At 50.3% G+C, this 20,003-nt stretch overlaps 2 protein-coding genes across 2 annotated transcripts in view; one reads left to right on the forward strand and one right to left on the reverse strand.

Annotated features, from left to right (window-relative positions):
• The window catches only part of LOC104512929 (opsin-5-like), a 6,131-nt gene extending 1,840 nt beyond the window's left edge, over nucleotides 1-4,291 (forward strand). The window contains exons 3-5 of the mRNA XM_010156118.1: nucleotides 450-744; nucleotides 2,606-2,934; nucleotides 3,737-4,291. Coding sequence (XP_010154420.1) covers nucleotides 450-744; nucleotides 2,606-2,934; nucleotides 3,737-4,291 — 1,179 coding nt within the window. The remainder of the gene's footprint in view (nucleotides 1-449; nucleotides 745-2,605; nucleotides 2,935-3,736) is intronic.
• Nucleotides 4,292-13,355: 9,064 nt separating this feature from the next.
• SLC9A8 (solute carrier family 9, subfamily A (NHE8, cation proton antiporter 8), member 8) overlaps nucleotides 13,356-20,003 on the reverse strand; it is a gene marked incomplete at its 5' end in the record, with an annotated part of 28,751 nt that continues 22,103 nt past the window's right edge. Inside the window, 5 exons of the mRNA XM_010156119.1 lie at nucleotides 13,356-13,463; nucleotides 14,734-14,880; nucleotides 15,959-16,179; nucleotides 16,601-16,712; nucleotides 18,454-18,536. Coding sequence (XP_010154421.1) covers nucleotides 13,356-13,463; nucleotides 14,734-14,880; nucleotides 15,959-16,179; nucleotides 16,601-16,712; nucleotides 18,454-18,536 — 671 coding nt within the window. The remainder of the gene's footprint in view (nucleotides 13,464-14,733; nucleotides 14,881-15,958; nucleotides 16,180-16,600; nucleotides 16,713-18,453; nucleotides 18,537-20,003) is intronic.

Genomic DNA, 20,003 nt, shown 5'->3' on the forward strand with positions numbered 1-20,003 from the left:
GTACCTTGTGGAAGCGGCTCTGCGCTGGCCAATGGCCCCAGGTGCAGTTTGCAAATTTGTCTTGAAATGGGGAGATCCCTGACAGGGGCCTGGGTGGACCCGAGGAGTGGGTCTGGTGGCTCTGGGGCACTGCAACCTCGCAGATCCATCCCACAGCAGAGTGGCTCGCTGCTCCCTCCACCTCACCATACACTTGCTGTACAAGGGGTGTGGTGGTGGGTTTCTGAGCTGGCACCCACACAGCGCAGGCACCGCAGGGGTGTCCACCCGTGTGGATCAGGGCAGCTCCCACACCCGTGGCTCCTCCTGTGCCTGTCACTGGGATGCTCAGGGAACAAATCAGGGATGAGACCATGCCCATGCTTTCTTGGGCAATCAGGCATCGGTATCCATGCAGCCCATTGCAGCCACCCCACGCACGGTCAGCTTTGCTTCTGGTGTGGGCCCAGTGGCTGAGGTCCCACCACCCACTGCTGCCAGGAGAGCAGGCTGGGAAGCACCCGGCCTTCCTCCGGAGCAGGGACCACACAGAAAATTCCCGTGTGGCAGGGGCTGTCCGCCAGCCGCCCTGGGCAGAGGGGAAGGGCTGGGTTAACCTGCAGGCTCTCCCTTGCAGGTGGCTCTTCAACCAGACAGTGTGCACCCTCTACGCCTTCTGCGGGGTCTTGTTCGGGCTGTGCAGCCTCACCAGCCTGACGGTGCTCAGCACGGTTTGCTGCCTGAAGGTCTGTTACCCAGCATATGGTAGGTGCTGGGATGCATTATCTCATCTGCACTTACAGCCCTCTCTGTTAACATAACCCTTTTTCTCCCTTTTCTTATGGGCCAGATCCACCTCTTCTGGGAAAGCTTTGCCCCAGGGCAACCTATTTCCAGTCAGTACATGGGTGCAGCAGACTCTGAAGGCTTTTATCACTTGTGTATTCACCCCCATCCACTTGCTGTTGACCCCCAGCACCCTATGCCCATGACCTGTAAGCCGTCCCTGCCTCCAGAGCCTGCTTCACACCACGGCTCAGGAGCATCATCCAGAAAAGTAGCAAGGGGGTTGTCCTCTCTCCGCAGAAAAGTCCCAGCTGCTGTATCACAGCAGGTCACTGGGTTTTGAACATCCATACACGGGCTCGAGCTTAGGCCAGAGTAGACTCTGCGTCTGGGCAGCCACGAGCTCTGGCAGCGCAGGGAAGAGCCGCTTTCCCATTTCCCTGGTGGGAGAGTCATGGGCCGAATGTATTTGATCCATGGAACTAATTAATACAGGAGGGCTGGGCTTGCAGTGTTGTAGCTCACTTCTGTATCCCTGTTTTCACCTGGACTTCCTCCACTGAGCTAATGTGAATGTTTGCAGCTCTAAGCTTGGGCACCAGCTCTGCGTAGAGGACGCGCTGCAGAGAGCTCCCGAGGAAGCAAGGGGACCCAGGGATGTCCTCTGCACATTTACAGCTCCTTCTGCTTGGAGTTGCTTCCTAATTTCCTCAGCTCAGCCCCTGATCCTCCATCTAGCATGTGTCTTCAGAACAGGCTTCGGATTAAAGACCGAAAATAGAAAGAAAATAAGAAATCAAAGATATTAGTTTGATTTGCAGACCAGCACCCCCGGGTGCATCCTCAGCCCCTTTCCCGTGGCTCCTGCCCGTCTGCCCCAAGCCTGCGGCTGCTGCCAGCTGCCAACATGCTTTGTCCCCGGCAGCTGACAGTGCTGGCGCAGAGTCACCCTGGTGACGGGCCAGCACGGCAGCTCCGGAGATCACGGAGAAGGTGGAAGGAAAGATAAAGATAAAAGCTGGCTGTTGAAAGGCAGCCCAGGTACCGGTGGCTTTTCCCGGCGCAGGTTCTGCTCTCTGGATGAGCCGGCGCTTGGCAGCCTGGCACCTTGAGTTTATCTCCCCGTCAGCCCAGCTCATTTTCTGTGAGGAAATGGCTAATCTCAGTGTGCTTTTAATTGCTTAGTTTCAAAGAAAAACATTACTCCTCTGTATGGCTGAAGGTATCACTTGATACTGAGCTCTTAGAAGATCAGGAAGTTTCAGATTTGATGGGGGATGGGACAAAAAAGAAACAACCCGCAAAAAAACTCTAGTCTGCCAGAGAGGAAGAGATACTGCAGAGGATGGTGTCTGGGGTGGTTGTGAGCAGTCCTGGACTCAGCTCTCCCTGCCCCATCCTCAGGCTGGTGCAGCTAGGCAGCCGCCCTCCCTCCCAGCTGCCCGTGGGGCCATGGGTGCAGCCGTACCCCCGTGGGACCCTGGCTTGGATTCCACCCCCCGGCCATTCCACCTGCAGACACACGACCTCCCGGCAGTTCCCGAAGCTGGCAGAGGCTGCACCGTGGATCCTGCCGCTTGCTGCGTGGCTTGCGGCAAACCCTTAAGCTCTGGTGGGTCCTTGGTCCGTCCACCTGCCCAAGGGGACAGGAGGATGCTGGGGGGAGCGCTGGCATGGCTGTGACTGCTCCGTGGCTGCGGTGCTCAGCCGTGCCCAGCAGCTCCTGCCCTGCCCGGGCGGCCCTGGTCTCATCCCCAGCGCCGGAGGCCACAGCCCATCTCTCTGCTTCTCCTTCCCCCAACCCATGGAAGCCATTCTCACCCTGATCCCTCTGCCGCAGGCAACAAGTTCTCCCCCAGCCACGCCGGAGTGCTGCTGCTGTGCGTCTGGGCGTATGCCCTGATGTTTGCCACGGCCCCCCTGGCCGAGTGGGGCAGCTACGGCCCCGAGCCCTACGGGACTGCCTGCTGCATCACATGGAAAGCCGCGAGCAGGGAGGCCACGGTCTACATCCTCGCCCTCTTCATCTTCTGCTACCTTCTCCCCTGCCTCCTCATCCTCGTCTCCTACTCGCTGATCCTCCGGACGGTGCGGGTGTCCCGGAGAGCCGTCAGGCAGCACACGTCCCCCCAGCGCAGAGCCCACAGTGTGCACGGCCTGGTCGTGAAGGTAGGGGAGAGCTTGGGGTACCCCCCGGCCCACCGCCCCGCGGGCAGGCCAGCACGGCACGACCCTTTCTGCCAGGTTGTCTGCCGCTCCCGATGGATTCTCCAGGTGTTTGGATCAGGGAGGGTAATAACACGTTTGTCTTCATTTAAAGCCATCAGGTGAAGGAGATTTCATTTTAAATTACATTGGAAAAGATCATAAAAGGAGCTTGCATGAGTCATTGTTCCCCAGACTACAAGCTAATACCATAATTTACCAAGCAGTGCCCAAAAAAAAAAGACGTGGGTACCCTATAAAAAAAACCCAAACGTGAAAGAAAACAGCTTGCAAGCCTGGCCTGGCAAGAAATGTTTGTATCTGCTCAGAGGAGGGGGGTCTGAGCATGGCCCATTTCCAGAGCTCCTCAGTCAGTCTGCACGCTGCACACAGGTTGCTGGAGGGGTTTTGAGTGCTGCTGCGAGGCTGCTGGGGTCTGATGCTGGCCAGGTCCCTGTTGGGTCACCGGGTGCTTCGTACCCATCAGCCGCAGCGGGCTGAGGCAGTTCCCAAGTTTCCTGGGTGGGACGGGCGGCAGTCACCTGGAGCAAGTTCAGGTTTATGTGCCCACGCTGGGACATGCTGGGTTGCTGCCCTGACCTGACACCCCAGTGCTCCAGCGTGATGGAGGCTGAGCACCTTTCCCTGGAGATGTGACCGACTGCTCAGGGTCCTGTTGTACATGGCTGAGTTTTGGGAGGGATCAGCATCCCGCATGTGTGCAGGAGGCTTATGGCACAGCCACCTCCGTCTCCTTCTCTTCCAGCTGAGCGTTGCCGTGTGCCTGGGATTTCTGGCTGCCTGGACCCCTTACGCCATCGTTGCCCTGTGGGCAGTCCTCGGCGACGCCAGCCAGGTGCCAGCGTTGGCCTTCGTGCTGTCAGCCGTCTTTGCCAAGTCCTCGACGCTCTACAACCCTTTGGTGTACCTGCTCTTCAAGCCCAACTTCCAGAAGTTCCTCTCCAAGGACGTGGTGCTCCTCCAGGCCATCCGCATGCTCCTCTGCTGTGGCTGCCCGAGTGCTGTGCTCCAGCCCTTCCCATCCTCGGGCTTCGGTGACCGCCCTGGGACTTGCAGAAACTGCAACGACACTTTCGAGTGTTTCAGTAACTACCCCAAGTGCTACAAATTCCCCCAGGCACCCGGCAGCTCGCCCCGGCACGCTCCCCTGGCTATCCTGGCTGACGGAGCTGCTTGCCAGCCAGGGCTGAAGAGGACAGTGCAGGTGATGGTGCTTGTCACACGGAAAAGGTCGGGCCTGGGCACGGCGAATGTGGTGGGGGAAGCCCTGCCATCGGATCTCATGAAAGACCTTCTCTGAGCCCGGCTGCGTCCTACCAGCACGCTGGAAGACAAACACGTTTCTCTCACCTGCGCATCCAATGGGTCCCCAGCAAGCTCTGCAGATGAAGTCACATGAAAAATTAGGACCAGCCTTGCCTCCTCGGCTGGTTTGGCTCTGGCAACTCCGAGCCTAGTCTTTGCACTTGCAAAAAAAAAACCCCAAAAGCAGATCCCCCCAGTGCCTGAAATCTGCCCAGGATGCAAGTCCAGGGTGCAGTTTCTCCTGCGGCTTGCTTTCTGGGCCCTTGGCCTTTGTTTTTCCATCCTGGTGCTCTGACGACCAAGTAGGAACTTGGTTGTCTTAAAAAACTGTGCCTGGCCGGGAGGATTGGGGGCCAGGAGGCTCCGAGAGGCATCCTGCCTCCAGCCCCAGCTCCTCCAGCCCCAGCTGACCATGTCCTTTCCTGTCAGGGAGCGGGACCGTGCCGCTCAGCTACCTCACGTGGGATTAGGAAGCATCATTATATACCTCTCGAGAGATTACTCTCTGCACAGGCTGGATCACCCCGCTCCCTCGATTTGAACGCAAACCCACCACCACCCCATAGATCGAAATGGGAGCTTGTCTTTAAAGATTTGGAGTTAAAATAATCCCAGTGTGAGCAATAGCAGCCCCAGGTTGTGCTCTCCAGGCAGGGAATGGCGAATCTGTGGCCAAGCACCATCCTGGAGACATCTCACACTGCCTGCAGTGCCTGGGCAGTAGCATCCCGTGGGCTTGTAGTTGGCATTTGGAGATCAGTGCACCCACGGGAAGAATTTGGGGCAAAAAGGACCGGGAAGTTGTAAAGGGCCCGATGCAAAGCCATCAGCAGAAGGGTCCCCAGATTATCTGCTGTGGCAGACTGCGATGTGTTCAGTCAGAGGCAGGGCAGGCTTGCAGACGTCTCCCCCCAGCAGCGTGCTGGCAGCCCCGCCGTGAAGCTCTTCCGGAGCTGAGCTTGGGGAATCCCCATCTCACCCCTCACACGGAGCCACTTGTGTGCCCACTTGCGGGCATGGCGGGAGCTGGTTTGGCTTTGCTGGGGGTGAACAACACGGGCAGGGTGCTGAGAGAGGTTGGTTATGCTCCCCAAAATTAAGATGCATCCAAGGAGATGAGAAGAGTCAGTAGCAGAGGTGGGAAACTGCTGCCCTCCGGCAACCCGCCGGCCAGTTATTCGTGGGAGCCTTTACGTTGTCACTGGCTGCTGAACAAACCCACACCACGGCCCATCGCCAGAGCTACAGCGTTACATCACGGCCATGCTAGAGGGGAACAGTGAACTGTTTTAAAAAAAACCGCCGCGAGCGCCCGCCCCGCCCAAGCCCTGCCTGCGGGCTGACCCTGAGCTCTCCTGCCTCCCTCTGCGCTCCAGATACAGATGGTGCTATTTTTAGCAGTCGCTCCCACAACCGGGATGTATCGCTGCCTTTTCTTAGCGCAGACACAGCAGCCTCTTCCCTTCCGAGGACGCGGAGCACTCCAGAAAGACCCACGAGCTGCAGGGCCGGGCAGGAATACAGGGGGGTGTTCCCCGGGGGAGCAGCAGCAGATAAGATACCCACCGCGGGTCATTTTAGCAACCCGGATATGAAGAAGAGGAGCTGGGCTTTTCAGCCTCAGCGTTGTGGCCCAATTCCAGCGTAGGTGGCACTGGGGCCCGCGCGAGCTCTGCGGTGGGGAAGGCGGCTGCTGCGTGCGTGCAGAGGCACCCAGCGAAGGGCGCTGGGGTGCAGGCGGTCCTGCCCCTGCTTTCTGGGTCTGCCATCGTTACAGAGCTGCACAGCTCTGATTTGTGCACGACAGCATGGCAGTCGTGGCACTTGCTTTCGTCCCTTGGTCATTTCCACTTAGCCACTTCACCGAGCAGTTTCCCCCTGACAGGAGAGGGTCACCGATACCTCTGGGGTGCGTCCTCCAGGGATGGTTTTGCCCATGCGTGATGCCTGCAATGCAGATGGTCGGGGCAGGGCAGGGTTTATATACAAGAGCCAAGTAATAACTGAAAGGCCACGCAGGGAGCGACACTCCTGCCTTTGCTTCCCATCCCTGCTATGCAAAAAACCCCCCACCCAACCCAAAAATGTGCATTACTTGCAAAACGCTGCTAACAAAGCAAAATCAGGGCAGCCAGTGAAAAGAGAGGACAAAGTTTCCGACGTGGGTGCAGGTTTCTGGGAAGGTCAGTCACTGCCTGGCCCCGAGCACGGCGGCTCGGCCCCTTCCCACCCCACAGCTTGGGGCACTGCTCCCTGTGCCCGATCCCAGCCACCCCGGCACCCGCGGGAATCACGTGCACCGGGTGTCTCTGCTGACTGTTCATCACGTTCCAGAAACTGTACGTTTTTAAAGTAAATTCTCTCATGCAAAACTGGCGTTTGAGCTGGTTCAGTTGTGTCGTAGCGGCAGCGCTCCGGGATAAATGGAATTATGGCTGCTGTGGCTGGCCCGGGCAGGGGAGCGTGGGCAGGGTTGGTGCTGTGGGTGAGCGACTGCAGGGACAGCTCGGTGTGAGCAAACCTCTCCTTCCTCCAGCCAGGACGAGGCAGCAAGGGAGCAGCCAGAGGTGATGGGGCACCCAGGGCCCACGGGCTGGGCTGTTCCCTTGAGCTCTCCGCTGGCCCCGGCTGTACCTGCCGCCCCTCGCTGCCCTAAGGGGAGAGGAGCTGCCAGAAGGGTGGCCAGGGGCTGATTTCCCACCGCAGGACAAGGACACAAAGGGCTGCTGCCACCTCCTGTGGGGTCTTGGGGCATGGCCACCCTGGGGAGAGGTGAGGGGGCCAAGGTTGTGACCCCAGCTGGGCTGTGGCGAGCTCCGGTTGGTGGTCCAGCCATTGATGCAGTGTCAGGCCCTTGCTTTGCTTACCACCCGCCCCCACCGCTGCTGTGTTCCCTGATAGCCAAAAAATCCCCGTTAGCTAAAAAATACTGTATTCTAGAAATCACATAAAGGAAATAAGAAAAAAAAAAATCCTGCAAATCTCCCAGGTCCCTTGTTCCTCCAGGAAAACCCCAGATCAGCGTCTTCATCTTCAGTTTGGTGTGAGAATGCGTAACACCGAGAGCACGTAATACTGAGCACGTTTTGATCCACAGATGCCCTCCCGCTGCCGGGGGTGCAGGCAGCAGCCCTGCAGCCACTTAGCAAAATCCCAATCAATGTAATTAAGTCCATGCACTGTGCCCAGGCCAAGCAGCGGGGCCCAGGGGCCCTCCCTGGCAGGACCTGGGGCTGCTGTAACCCAATTTGATCAGTGTCCCCAGCTGGGAATGGTGCCATCAGCTGCCACCAATTGCCTGCGGACAAGTTTCCCACCCCAAGGGCAGATCCCGGGCGGCTGAGTCTGGGCAGCGAGGAGGATGGTGTCTTTGCCCTTGGGGCTGAGGTAGGGTCTGCTAGCTGCCGGGGTTGGGCAGGGTTTGAGGGGGATGGGGGTTGCTGGGTGTGGGAACTGATTTCTTTAGCTTCTGGTGGTGTTGCAGCCTGGTCCCCAGCTCTGAGCCGGGGCGGTGTATTGGGGGCTGCAGTGCTGTGTTGCTGCTCGGGGGGAGCCTGGTGCTGGAGCAGGGAACAAGCCAGGGCTGCCTTGGTTTGGGTCTGGCGCCTGGGCAGGTGTGCTGCGGTCCCTGTGTGTCCCACCCTGAGCCAGCTGAGTGAGAGCACTCTGCCTGTTCCCAGGGATGGCTTCATTTTCAAACAGCCATCGTGTTCCGTCACCCTCTTGAGGCTGAATGCGCTGAGGCGAACGCAGACACGCGTGCTCCATTGATCTGTACGTATCTAAGCAATATGCAGTTACCAGAAGCCCAACCTGAGCCAGAAAACCTGCAGCAAGAAACCTGTCTCGAGGAGACAGGTTCCTTCCCAAAGGCAAGCCGGTAGAGGCTGCTCACAACCATAAGGCAGTTTCAAAAGGTCACTGAACCATTCTGGGATTGGTTTCTGCCCAAATCTCCTGTGACTTCACATCCGTCAGCGTCATAAAATCGCTTTGGTGCTGACCCCATTGCACAGGGCAGTAACCCCTGGGATGTCCGTGTTTCCCCACTGGTAGTGCTGCAGGGCTTTGGGGTATGTGGTTTGCTCACCGTGACTCTGCTAATAAACTGCAGAGCAGCAGCATTCCCAGGACACCTTCTCCTTGGGCTGCCTTATCCGAAAGGTAAGCAGGGGAGCAATGCACTCCTGCCCCTCCCCGGAGAGCCCTGGCCTGGCAGGGGTTTAGGCTTGAAAGAGAATTCAGGGGTGATCTAAGGCAGCCAGTGCGTGTCCACACAGCATTCCCACCACCCCTGGGGACACGGGGCTCCTCAAATCGGTGTCATGTCCCACCAGCCTGGGCTGTGTGTGGGGCCAGACCCTGGAGCCATGCAGCATCCTGCAGCTGACTCCATGATAGCGGGAATAGGGCTGGTGTGTGATTTGAGCCCCTGTATTAATTCACCAACCGGCATCACCCAAAGGCTCCAGGCCCCAGGAGCAGTCTCTGGGCCACGTTTCACAGGGATCGTGGTCAGACAGCTTCACCTCCAGTGAGGGGACTGGTGCCTTCTGCGCTGCCCTCAGAGCTGCTCTGAGACCACAGGGATGTACGTGGTCTACTGGTCTGCTTGGCTTTCAGTTTGCCACGGACACAACAACCCAGAACAACCGGACGTGCCCTGTAGTCTGGGTGCATCACCCCAAATGTCCCCAGGGCCCACTGCGAGCTGTGTTCCCCCAAACCAGGCAATTGCTCTGGGGTCTGAGGGCACAGCCGCGTGCTTCACGGTGGGAGGGAAGCCATGTGTCCTAAAAAGGGAAAAATGGGGAATAAGGTGACTGTCAAGGAAAGTCAGCGAAGCTATGAATGCATATGAAAATTGGCCATTGAGACAAGGGTAGAAATTTCTTCCAGTGCTCGCAGACTATGGAGGTTAACGTGTAGTTTGAGGGAAAAATAAGTCTTAGTGCCAAGCTGTGACAAGTGTAGTGGCATCTTTGGAAGTTTAGTGCAGCTGCTTTTTAAATACATCCCCTCTTCCCCCTCCTAAACATTCCTCCAGCTTAATTGCTTCAGAGTGATTTCATTACTTCTGGCTGTGGTGGTTAATTGAATGTATAAAACCCTCTCTGCTGCTGTGCTGCCGTCGGCCTCCCCAGCAGGACTGGGAGGCAGGATCAGCCTCCCCAGCAGCTCCACTCTCTAGCAGGTCCCACACAAGCTCATCCAACTCCTGTCCAAGTTTAAAGGGGGAATTGCTGGCCAAGATCCCATCGGCGTGAATCTGAGCTGCCCTCGGCCCACACCGCTGTTCCAAGTAATGGCCGGTGATCCCTCGCACCCAGAGCCTCTGTACCTCCGAAGTGGGTGGTTGCACAAAGCCGACGGCACGCGTTCCCTCTGGTGTCTGCTCCGGCTGTGCCACCCCCTGTAGCCCTGTTCTCGACCGCTGGGCAGCCGGAGTCTGTGCCGCTGACCTTCAGACGCAGCCCTGCAGCGGGTGGAAACCTCCTCCCTGCAGCGGGTGACCTCACCCACAGACCGCACAGTCGCTGGGGAAAGGCGGAGGGTGTTTACCAGCGACGCTCAGAGCCCAGAGCTGCCTGCTGAGCTCCCCAACAGCAGAGAGTGGCCATCGCTTTTGGTCTTTCTGGGGCAGCTTTTAGATTAGGCTGTAGAAACAGCTTGTAGGTGCTTTAATGTTTAAAACAAATGAGTGTCTCTTGGTGTGGTTAAAAATAACACCTTCAGCATGAAGAAACCAAGGCGGGGAAAGCTGGAGGAGTTTGCTGGTGAGTCACGAGCAGGCTGGGCCGGGGTCTGGCGCTCAGGCAGCCGGGGCAGCGGTGGGGCTCGTGGGTAGCGCAGGTTGTGCGCAGGGCAGGCTCCACGGTGACAATCCCTGTTCGGTGACTGCCACGCAGCTGTCCTGGTGCCCACAGACACGTCACGCTGCGGGGGACAGGAGTGAGGGTGTGTCTGCAGGAAGGATGCACTGGGGCCGCATCCCGCGCTCTGCTGTGTCTTACGGGTGAGGCCTGGGAGCTCTCCCTTGCTGAGCGTCGGCCCGATGGCACGAGTGGACTCAGTGCAGCTGTCCCCAGGGGGGATAGGGGGAGCGGGGCGGGCAGGGGCATACTCCTGCCTGCTTCCCTCCTTGTCTAGCACAGGGGTTGCTGTTGGGCTAGCCAGTCTGTAGCTCCAAGAATCAAGTGGCTCAGAGGGTCACTTCTTGGCTTTGCAAAGAGGATCTTGACCACTGGGGAAACTGAGGCACTCATCAGGCCTGTGAGCTGGCAGTGACAACATGGCAGAACGGGTTTGCCATGGGTTTTCCATCCCACCTGAGCCATGGGATGGAACCTGGTGAAAGCCCTGTTGGTTTGGGGAATGGGATGCGCTGGAAGAGGTGGAAAAATAACTTCTGGGAGGCTCTGAGCTGCCAAAACCCATGCTCCAGATCCCCCTGCCTCTTGTTGGCACGGCTCCTCCGTCGTCCAGAGAAACAGCTGCTGGGTTTGCAGCCCCGCAGAACCTGGGGGCCTCTGTAACTAGTGACGTCTGCAGCGTACTTCCTGGTGGTACTTCCTGGTGGCTCCACATAGGAGAGAGCAGGAAAAAAAATTAGGCTTACGCTTGCACAAATTTTCAGATGACACCAAGTTAGGATGGGGCTGCTAGTACTTGTGGAAAGAGGATCAGAGTTCAGTATTGGCCTGAAAAAATAGGAAATAACCTAAAGTACGTGCAAGGCAAGTCAGTAAGGAGACAGATAATGTTGCTTTAAGTGAGGAAACCCAAACTGTGAAATGACCGTCACTGAAAAGTGAGCATATTGATAAATGAATGTGGAAATCAGCCACTGAAATAATGGTAAAAACTTGTTGGTTCCAGAATAAGTAAGTTAGTGCATATTTTGAGAAGTAGTCTCAATTCCAAGTTTTGACAAACGTAGTATTTTCTTAAACTTTACGAGAGTTGCTTTTAAATTAAACCATCCAAATTTTCTTCAATTTAATTGCTTCAAAGTGATTTCATTAGTTCTAGCTGTATCAGTTAATTACTTCAGTTTAATTTAAATGATTCCCAGCAAATCGTTGATGTGGGTCGTTGCCAGCAGAGGGCAGGGAAAGACCGCTTTACCTTCACGGAAGCTACCACAGGGATATCTGCTGGTACAGACCTCTACTTGTTTCACAGGTGACCTATTTCACGAGTAACAACAGGAATTGGAGGCTGTTTTATACTTCCAGCATGACTAAGGCCTAGCGCTAAGCCCAGTGGAATAGCACCTAGATCGGTGTACACCTCCTGGTGACAAGAGAAGCTCCCAGAGACCTTCCAGCTAGTTCAGATGTTAAAGCTGAGAAACTGAGTAAGGTGGATGGGTAACTGAAATGTAATTAAGTCTGTTGTTGTCTAGAAGGGTGAAGAAAAAGTCTGATTTTTACACAGATTCTTTCCTAAGGATAAAGTGAGCATCGCTTGCTTTCTGGTCAACACCAGAAGCTGAGTCCATGCCCTGTTCAGACTTCCACCAGTACGTGTTTTGGCTCTGGGAGTAGCAGAGGAAAAAGGGATTCCTGCATCAAGATGTGTTGTTTTGGAAAAACTGCTCAGACAACACAGGTTCAGAATTCTAAATACATTCTTGAACTTTTATTCCTCCTAGCAGGTAAGCAGTTGATTAAAAACCTTAGTAGCAAAACCAGACCAAAAATAGAAGTCTCACACTTCCAGAAACAAACATGTGCACTCGCATGTCAGGTTAACATGCAGAACTACAATTCACATTTCAACAGTGAATATGCAAACGAGGAATTTGGGTTGGCAGCGAGAGCGAACTGCTGCAGGCGTAACCACGGCGAGTGTGCAACAATCACTGCCTGCTGAGGTGTGTGCAGTTTGGAGCTAACGGAATAAGTGGCCACGCAGGAAAAGTGAGGAGACGCTGCTGATTTTGAAACGGCGTAAGCAGAAGAGGGAAGGGAAAAAAAAAAAAGATCATTAACAAACAGGACAGCTTAACGAAAGCTGTTTGGCCCTTCCCAACCGAGGCTGCTTCAGCAACGGGCAGTATTAACCTTCTGTACCGTGGTTAGACCTTGTACACTCTTCTTTTTCACATACACATTTAACTCGGCATGTAAATGATATATAAATGCTGCTTTTGCTTCAACTAGAGCTTAAAAATTCCACTAGTGAATTCTGGAGTGTTGGGGACACTTCATGAATTAGGCAAAACAAAAGCTGCTGTTTTCTAAGATTTGAAGCCCAAGTGCCAGCAAGGAGCAACTGCCAATTACAGAAACCCAACAGCAACTGGCTTTAGAAAAAAACCACGTTAAAACAGAATTTCAAATGCAGTTCTGCACTGTGTCATACAATCCCCCGCTTCCCCACACCATGCTGTAATAAGTACTATGGAGTAGATCCCTCAGTATAATGAAAAATAAAAATCCCATTAAATTAGAAATCAAGAATTTCTTGATAAACCCACTGGTTTTCAGGTGCTTCCTTATATGTGCAACATCTGCTTTTTGTCAAGGTACCAGACTCAAAATGTGCAAATCCCATAAATTCCAGTCAGATTCCCTTACTAGTGCTGAAAAAAATTCACAGTATAAACTGTCAAGACTCTCCGTGCTGTGAATGAATATATATGTATATTAAAAATAAAAAAAGTAAAGTGCAGTTCGTTGTGTTTTGCAGAGTCCTACAAGGGCTCTGTACTACAGCAGATTTCTTAACAAGAAGGAGACCCACCCCCAGTAAACACTGTCATTTCATGGCAGGTGTTTCTGCTTTTCAGCAGGTGGCATGAAATGTGCTATGCTGTAAAATCAGAACGAAAGGTTCTCCATTCAGTCCAGTGTCTGACACTTAAGGGTTTCCATAACTGACTGGTTAATATCAAGCACAGTAGATCTGCGGTTTTCTACCTAAACGTGTAGCACAATACATGCCTGAAATCAGAAAGGTCATCCTTAGCTTTCCAGCTTTTGTGCAGTCCCTCTTGATACCTAAGTCCTCTTTCTCATGCTCTGAAGTCCTTGCGTTCCTGCTCTGGTCTGCTATAGCAGCTCTTGCTCATCGTCTTCAGATCCTGAGGGCCCTTGTCGTACCTCTTCATACCATTTGTTTGTGAGGGTTTTCATCTGTATGCGCCCGTGATGCAAGTCCTAAGGCAAAAGCAAACCACAACAGCTTGTTACCTAGCTACACCACTACCTGTGTGTTACAGCAAAATAGATTAGTTCAGTGCGTTCCTTCGGAAACAATCTACTTCTGCCCTCAGCATACAAAGCAATTCTGTTTCCTACCAGAAAATATTTATCAGGTGTTCAATCAGTAATTATTTCCAGGGACGATATCTTTGACAACTGCTATTTTTACCTGTGTTTTCTAGTCCTGCTCTGTGGGTTTCAACAATCCTCATGCTGTCTGGATGGCCTGGCTTTGAACCTCACTCCTCTCTACGCGTTCCCAGGGACAGTGGGAAGCTTGCGGCCTGCTTGGGGGATTCACATACTTATTTTTTCTAGCCTTTGGCTGCTATCTGGATGGCAGCCTGTACTTTTGGTTCCCAGTGACAAATCACATGCTTATTCTGGTTTCTTGCTTCCTTTCTGGTTTTGGAAAAAAATGCCTTTAGATTTTGTGGGGAAGTGCTGAAAGCATTCTTTTGAAAAGAAAGGTACGAACCAAGAGGAAAAATAGTATGTCTGTGCAGGCTATGAAGATGGAATGTGCACACTTTACAGAAAATTATCAACTCCGCATCAAAAATGCTTCATTCTATGGTAAATTGGAAAACCAGTGAATTATACAGCCAAGGAGTCTCAGGCTTCTGAGGCGTGGAGTGAAAATAGCATAGTATTTACACCTCTTGGAGCCACTCAGAGTTAAGTTACTTGTTCAGTCAGGTGTCATTTTGCATTTACAGTTTCCAAGTCTTGGCCTCCCCATGAAGAAGTCTTGAAAGTGAAGGTTGCAATGCTGGGGCATATTTCCAAGATTAAAACTGCACTCTGCAGAAAAATCACAGCTCCAGAATTACAGGACAGTACAGTAAAAGGCATTAACCTTCTGTGATAGCACTTTAAAGGCTCTGCGTGAGTGGCAACAGCTTTTTCTAGCAACAGTAGGAACCGGTAACTCCTGATACTCTTCATGGACTCTGCAAGATTAAAGGTGAGTTCAATAAATCCATACACCTTTAAAAGTTTAATTGCGGTGGCCCTGAGAGGTGTTTGTTTAATCCAACCTGCAGTTTCACAATGCAGCTTTTCATTAGAGCTGCTCTATACAGGCATGAGGAATACATGCAATGGCCCACTGTTCCTAACGCACAAGTTGCACGGCTACGCTGTGAGCCTGGAGTGGTACAGGGTGAAATGACAACCACCTCTACCCTGGCTTCTTTTCTTCACAAGAACAGGACAGACTTACCTCTTGTGTGAGTCTTCTAGTGAAGAAAGGATTCAAATACTTGGCATCAAACCACATAAACCCTTTCAGGTCCTGGCGTTTTATGTACTGGGCTTCATACTCCTCCTCTGTGAGCTCTGATAAATGTTCGGATTCTATGGTATTTCCCTAGGAAGACAACAAATATTGGAATAACCTGAGAAATACAGCAGTCATCCCTCCAGCTTGCTTCAGTTCCCTGCTCTGTGCTCTCACAACCAACTTCCCTGCTGAAACAAAATGGAAAGTATCACCCCCACCTACCAGGGTTTATGGCTGGACAAATCTGTCCAGTTCTTGATTCCCAGAGCCTTAGCTTCCCTTATCATGCTGAAAGGTAAAAGGCTTCAAATGTTCCATATTTTGGATTGTTACTACTGCTGAGAACATATACCTAAACTGCAGGTTTTCTGTGTGAGCTGGACAGTGATTTTATCCAGCAAGTAGCACTAATGCCACTGTCCCACTGAAAACAAGCCCTGTATCAGAACACACCCTATCTCTGTGCTCTTCCTACACACACCTCCCTGCATGGACAGAGTAAGATAATTCTGAAGGCTGCAAGCTTTTTGAAACCTCACACCAAGAGTGGCTGTTCTTCAGATCCTACATAACAATACCGTGCATGTATTGTTTGACGTTTTGGGGAAAACCAGGCAAAATGCTCCGTGATACTTTATATACTCCAGCCTTTTGCACATGAGGTTTCAGACTGGCTGTCAGTTTTTTTCAGTTCTCTTTCTTAGGTGGAAACTGCTGTAAAATAAACCCAGTCAGAGGGGTGCTGCTGTTACCACCTTCTCATGGCCTTTGCTTTGACTTTTTCAAAATAATTTCCATCTGTCTGTCATGATTAATTCATGACTCACTCTGTACTAGCTACTTTCCCTCTGTATATGACTCAATCTTCTATCATCTGCTTTATGCTTTTGCAGAGGTTACTTTAATTTGTAGGGATCAACTTATAATTGGACTGACTTAAGAGACTATTTCTTCTCCCTTTGTCCAGACAGTTATTTTGTATAAACACTAACCAAGCTCCGTCTTTGGGATATTTTAAAATTACATTGCTTGACTTTTTCCTACCACCTTGGCTTTTTCCATTGCTTTCATTTTACTTTTTAGTAAAACATAATGTAATAGTCCTGGAAGATGTGCAAGTTAAGAAAGTATTCAGTGATCCTCTGAATTTAAAACCCAAACAAACCATCTTCTCTGTCTTGCTAAGATTAATGTCCTTCTTGTTCCTCTTGCGTGCTTTGGAGTCCTCAATGTCAATCAGCCTGATGAGGGGCATGGTTCCTCCTCCCAGCAGTAAGATCGTGAACAGAACTATTATAATCGTTGTTGTCCCAATGAGCTGCCGTTTCTCAATTGGTTCCAAGCCCAAATGGAGGCTGAGGGCATAGGGAATTGCACCACGTAAACCTTATCAGAGAGAAGAGTAAATCAATGAAGAGTGAATCAGCAGCTACATTGGTCCTCAGCACCCTGATAAATCAACAGGAATGCTCCATCTTCAAAAGATTTTTACAGTCCTATAGCATGTCCCTTTATCATTTGGTTAGCATCCTAAATTGAATCTGAGTTCTTCAGATACTGTTGTTTAAACTGTGAAGTTGCTGGAACTAGAAAGAAAAGCAGATTCTTTGCAGAAAAGCTTTAGTGGGAATCACCACTATAGTCCTCTAGCACAAAGGGGAAAGAGAGCCTCTCTGTTGCACTTGGGTTTGAGAACACTGCAAATGTTGAGTTTTGCTCCCCAGATGGAAAACCAGTTCCTCCCAGAGTAGCCCAAACAGTGATAAAATATTTTTTCCAGTTCTCTGTACCTCGAGCTTTAACTTACCGCTAAACCACATGATAAACATCATTTTGGGGGTGATTTTATGATCACGGAAAAAGTTGAGTAGGTAGGAAAGCGGGAAGATGTTCACTGCTCTACCAAACAAAACAAGGACCTGAAAAACAGAAATAAAAGCGAAAGACCATTTGATGTGTTGCATTCGCTCAGGCCCCAGTTCCATCTGGCTTGTACAGGGTAAGGTGAACGTGCTCTTTCCACTCGCAGGTCTTACAAGTCGGTGTGCTGCTAAACTAACATCAAGAAACCTCTCAGCATAGGTCAGTGTGGAATTTAACTTTTTAAACATTTTGTTGGCCTAACTGAAACTAAACCAGACTTGTCACTGACAGAGTCCAGACACTGCTTTACTGATAATAAATAAATGAAACCCAAGAGGCATTCCAGGGGACCAGGAATTACTGTGGGTAAAAGTTCTCCTCAGCTCAGCTCCTTTAATCATTCCCTTGGCACAGCAGCTAAGAGGCAATAAGATATTTCTACTGTCTCCCCATGGATGAGTTCCTTGGAGAAAAAGGCCAGAAGCCAAACAAATAACATGTAATTCAGTTCCTCAACACTTCCCTGGGTATGGTTATAAAACATACCACACATCGAAGCAACATTTTGAGAGGGGAAATAAAAAAAGTGCTATTGATGTAATGGCAGACAATTAACAAATACGGTGAAAAGTTTAACTCCGAAAGGACAAGCTTTTCCCAATGGCATTGCTTTTTCGCTCTACCACAAACAGACTTTGATAAGGTAAATATCCTTGAATTAGTCATCAGGATCCTTGAAGGGCTGTGCTGTTTTCCTTTATGAATCACCCCAAAATTACACAATTTGCATTATGCCCGTGAGGGCAATGCTACATAGAAGGAAGTGTCACACCTTTGATATATATTAGATAAGGAAGTTGGGTGTAATGCAGGGAGAGCAGTTCCCCGTGCTGATATCACTATCTGTAAACTGTAGATAACAATTCTTCCCTTGAACCATGGACTAAAATGCACTGGTATGAACTGCTCTGCGTGACTGGAAATGGATTCACATTTCCCTCTTTTGCCTCTGCAAGAGAGAACATACTTTTCATGCCTGTATTCAGCAATTATAATAGCAACAGGTGTAGGTAACCCCCAGGTGAGACATAATGCAAAGTGCCACTACAAAAAGCTACACTGAAATACAGCATGAAAGCAGAAAGAATTAAGAATGGAGTCAGAGAATGAAGACAGACTGGAGAATGTTTTTACTCAAACCTCTGATGAAGGTGAGCTCGGAGTGATGTACAGCTAAATTGGTTTATGTAAACAAAGAGCAATAGATGAGAGGGAGACTCAAAAGCTGTTGTCCTGGAGAGCTGAAATGGAGCAGAGTTTGATACTCGTTTGCACTACACTTTCTACGAGCTGCCCATACACACAGACCGTTCCTACGGAGCTAAAGATACGTAGAAACTCAGGATTGTTGTCTAGTAAAATAACCTCTGGAATAAAGTGGCATGCATAATAATCGACATATTTTGAGATTTCTTTTATACCAATAAATCTAATAGGATCCAAGCAAGCAAGGCTCTTTTCCTTGTTTTTGATAATCTTATACAGAAGGGCTTCAAAATAACAGTAAACTGGAATTCCTTACAGACAACTAATGTATTTGTACACCGAAGTGCTGAGAACAAGAAGAATAGTTTCATGCTATCAGTGAGAGTTAACTTTGTGCAGTATATAGAATTATTTTCATAGAAACCTATAAAAGATAACAACTGTTCTAAAATACTTGAACTGTAAGGTGTTTTCCCCCTCCCCAATACCAAAATCACATCTAAACAAGGATGGAAGAAAGTAAATACCTACTATGCACCAGATGACAAAGGACATTTCAAACTTGTGAGGAAAACTAAAAATGGACAGGCCAAGAAATGCAAAAACACACGTTTCTGAAAAAGAGAATAAACAATTCTATAGGCTACTACATACACTACATAAAATAGTATTTCCTGATTTTTGAATGCACAAAATAGGCACAAATACCATTATGCAAAGGCCAGATTCTTCCACTCTCGCTGTCGGGGGACAGCACTTAGTCTGTGTGTGTAGGCTTTTTTCAGCTGTAAATTACTAATGAGTATGAACACAGCTAACAAAGCCTTATTCTAAAGCGTGAGGAATTTTTTACTTGAGGAACACAGGACAAACTGCAGAAAAGCTACAGGGGCAGCGATTAACAACTTCTGTAGCTTTGAATCAAATTCTACATGAAACTGAAATGCCAGGAACAATCTAAAAATTGCAAGTTGAAAACTATTATAAAGTATTTGATTCATTAAATTCTTATAAACAGCAGCAGCTCATGACCTTCCTTATAAAAAAATACTGCACCGTATGATCTAACCACCCTTGCATAGTCTAGCAACCTCTAGATAGATGCTTGCAAATCTGAAATAGTACCACCGCTGCACAACTACAGTAATCCAAACATTTTATTTCCACAGCACCAACCCCACTGCCGTCAGAGAATCGCAGAACTAAGATGTTGCGTCAGTTCACTGCTGTCCTGGCGAGGTAGGTTCCTTATCATAAAGGCAGTTAAAAACTGGACGGTTTTGGACAGGCAGTAGAAACACCAGAGTTACAGCAGCAGAAAACATTGTTTGGTCATGCTCTGGGTACTGGCTACTTGCATTTGCATGTTCAAACCTGCTGCAAACGTGTAGGAAACTGCTCAGTATCTTAAATAACTCCTTTACAGTGAGTTGAATGAATATGTGAGTTTTTTAGCCTTTGCCACAGGTTAAGACCAAACCCTGCTGAGCTACCAGTGCTCAGGCAATGAGTGGTTTAGTTTTCAGTAAGGCCACTCCCTGACCATGTTCCAAATGCATCATTCCTCCAAACAATATGGAATACATTCATGCCATTCCCTAAGAAACAGGGATATATTTCTAATATGGAAGTATGTAATTTCTTCGAAAGTTTGCCTTGTAAAAGGAAATGGAAAGGCTGTGGGACTCTGAGCTGCTTGTACCACTACTTCCAAAAACTTTCCCCAGTTTGTGAAGCTACTGTTTCTGGCAGTGGCTTTTTATGTCCAAAACCATTAAAAAAATACTGCTAAAAATAAATCTCCTAAAACTAAAAATAGACTCAAGGAATGTAGGAGTCAGAGGGCTCTATTCAGTTATCAATCTTGTGGCAAATCTTAGCAGGAGCCTGAGGGATGGGAGAGAGAGATTTACTGCATGCTGTGTCCAGTATGGCAGGAAAGGTGACTTTCGACTGCCTTCCAGCCTCCACTCTTAGGAATTCTGCTCTTACAGACATGTACCAGACATACAAATGGCTAGAAGAAAATTCACGCCTCTGCTGCTCCTAGCAGAATCACCATTTCAGGCAAATAAGATTTT

This window comes from Eurypyga helias, unplaced genomic scaffold (assembly GCF_000690775.1).
Source record: "Eurypyga helias isolate BGI_N326 unplaced genomic scaffold, ASM69077v1 scaffold9357, whole genome shotgun sequence".
In the NCBI taxonomy this organism is placed as follows: Eukaryota; Metazoa; Chordata; class Aves; order Eurypygiformes; family Eurypygidae; genus Eurypyga; species Eurypyga helias.